Source organism: Otolemur garnettii, unplaced genomic scaffold (genome assembly GCF_000181295.1).
Source record: "Otolemur garnettii isolate 467f Iridium unplaced genomic scaffold, OtoGar3 scaffold00060, whole genome shotgun sequence".
NCBI classification, from domain to species: domain Eukaryota; kingdom Metazoa; phylum Chordata; class Mammalia; order Primates; family Galagidae; genus Otolemur; species Otolemur garnettii.
This window is the reverse complement of record NW_003852455.1, coordinates 8,046,551-8,048,882: the sequence shown is the minus strand read 5'-3', so window position 1 is coordinate 8,048,882 and position 2,332 is coordinate 8,046,551. Positions and strand designations below refer to the sequence as shown.

General features: G+C 44.9%; 1 protein-coding gene across 7 annotated transcripts in view; it reads left to right on the top strand.

The window, feature by feature from the left end:
* LPP (LIM domain containing preferred translocation partner in lipoma) overlaps window positions 1-2,332 on the top strand; it is a 686,984-nt gene that overhangs the window by 577,461 nt on the left and 107,191 nt on the right. For all 7 annotated transcript variants that reach the window (XM_023514821.1, XM_023514815.1, XM_023514819.1 and 4 more), the window contains one exon: window positions 815-984. In XM_023514821.1, the coding sequence (XP_023370589.1) occupies window positions 815-984 (170 nt within the window). The remainder of the gene's footprint in view (window positions 1-814; window positions 985-2,332) is intronic.

Below are 2,332 nucleotides of genomic sequence, written 5' to 3'. Positions count from 1 at the left end.
TTTTGGTATCTTAAAGCAGGAGTCCTCAGACTTTTTAAACAGGGGACCAGTTCACCTTCCCTTAGACCATTGGAGGGCCGGACTGCGGGCCCTGGGACAAGTAGGCTGCTAAGCAGGACAGGCAGTGGCAGCAAAAACATCCGGAGGGCTGCATGTGGCCTGCAAGCCGTAGTTTGAGGACACCTGTCATAAAGCATTTCAAGTCCAAGGGATGAGATTTGTTTCATGAGGCCCCAGAAGACAGAACTAGAACTATTTGGAGGAGGAGGAAGCATACTGGCTGAATAAGAGAGAGAACTTTTTGCGGTGAGAGCAGTCTGGAAATAACACCGTCTACCTTGTCCTCTGCCTGTCACTGAGGGCTTGTGGTGACAGAGATTTTACAACCAGGACTTTTGTGAAAGGAATTAAAGTTCGAGTGTGGACCCAGTTCCCTCACATCATAACTGGATGCACAGAATCTCCAGGAAGGTTCTGGACTGTTCACAGCTTGGGCCTTCCACTCCAAGCATCCTAACCATGTTCTTGTACTTGCCTGTGACATCTGAGAGGCCTGGGTTCTGCTGTTACTTACTGTTAGACTTCAGGCCAAGGGGGCTAATGTCCTCAAATAATTCATGTAGAATTCCCACTGTGTTGGCCGTACAGAGGACAGTGGTGTCTGTGCTGGTGACCTTGCTAGTGGCAGTGAGGACTGTAGTGGTGGCTCTGTTGCTGCTGACCTTAGGGATCTGCTATCCCCACCATGTTGTCTTTAGAAGGATTGAAGTCTACCTTGGTTTGTTCCTAATAATCAATCCCTTTGTTCTTCCAGGCCGCTGTGCTCGCTGTGGAGAAAATGTAGTTGGGGAAGGTACAGGATGCACTGCCATGGATCAGGTCTTCCACGTGGACTGTTTTACCTGCATCATCTGCAACAACAAGCTCAGGGGGCAGCCCTTCTATGCCGTGGAAAAGAAAGCCTACTGTGAGCCCTGCTACATTGTAAGTTCCACATTTGTTCCCAGAGTGCTTTGCAAAGATGTCTTCTGTGGCTGAATGCTCATCATTCCAGATAGAATGTAGCCAGACTTCCAAATGTGAAATGTGTGTGTGTGTGTGTGTGTGTGTGTGTGTGTGTAAGTTAGCCTATTGCTATGTTTCTTGTATATATTCCCATTCAAATGAGGTCAGAAAGATGCACTGGGGGTGGGACTGCCATTCAAATAGCTGGGATTGTCATCAGCCTGTGATTTTCAAGCCTGTAGGTACAAGCTTGTGTGTTCTTCCAGAAGCGTTGGAGGCTTCCTAGTAGCTGAGTCACACCTCTTGTTATTAGATTGTACCCTGCATTTGAAGTCCCAGTGTTTTCAGGGAAACTTTACAGGATCTCTGGACATGTCAGTGTCTTCCAAACTCCTGGACCGTTTGAATCACCTTTTATCTACCCAGAGTGCTGCTTCCTTGTCTTATCCAGCAGGTTTTCGGTGGTGCAAACAGAGAATTTTTACAGAGCATCTTAAAGGGAATTGAATAGGAAGATTGGCCGAGCTAAGAAGTTCTTTTACTAAAAAAACACAGCAACTGTATATTTTTTTTAGCAACTATATTTTAATAACATAGCTGAGTGACTAAAAAGTAGTCACATTATCTTAGATTTTGGTAAGGCTACTTAATATAGATATTAAGCTACTTTCTAATAGTGCCATTTGGTGAATATAAAACTTTTATTTTTAATCTAAAGTAACTTTCTTCGTTATCCTTCTGCGTGATTTTACTCCTTCTATTTAACACATGTTAGTGGGAAAGTACTACTTTCTTGCAAAACTGCAAAAGAGTCTGTCCCTCTGTACCCAGGGCTTTCAAATAAAGAAGTCTTGGTACCAGGTATGGAGAGTCATACATCGCTGTGCAGATTCCTAAGGTTCGAGTTTATTAAAGAAGTTTCTGGGGCGATGCCTATGGCTCAAAGGAGTAGGGCGTCGGCCTGATATACCAGAGATGGTGGGTTCAAACCTAGCCCCAGCCAAAAAAAAAAAAAAAAACTACAAAAAATAAGTTTCTGACCTAGTTGATATTCTCCACTAACATGACAGCTCTAACTCATTTTATCCCTGAGGTCTGTACCACAAATCTAAAAGTTCTTGAGGATTAAGAGTTTGGGCTGGGCATGGTGCCTCAAGCCTGTAATCCTGGCCCTCTGGGAGGCCAAGGCAGGTGGTTTGCTTGAGGTCAGAAGTTCTAGACCAGTGTGAGCAAGAGTGAGACCCCATCTCTACTAAAAATAGAAAAATTAGGGAGGCAGTGTGGCAGGCTCCTAGAGTCTCAGCTACTCGGGAGGCTGAGGCAAGAG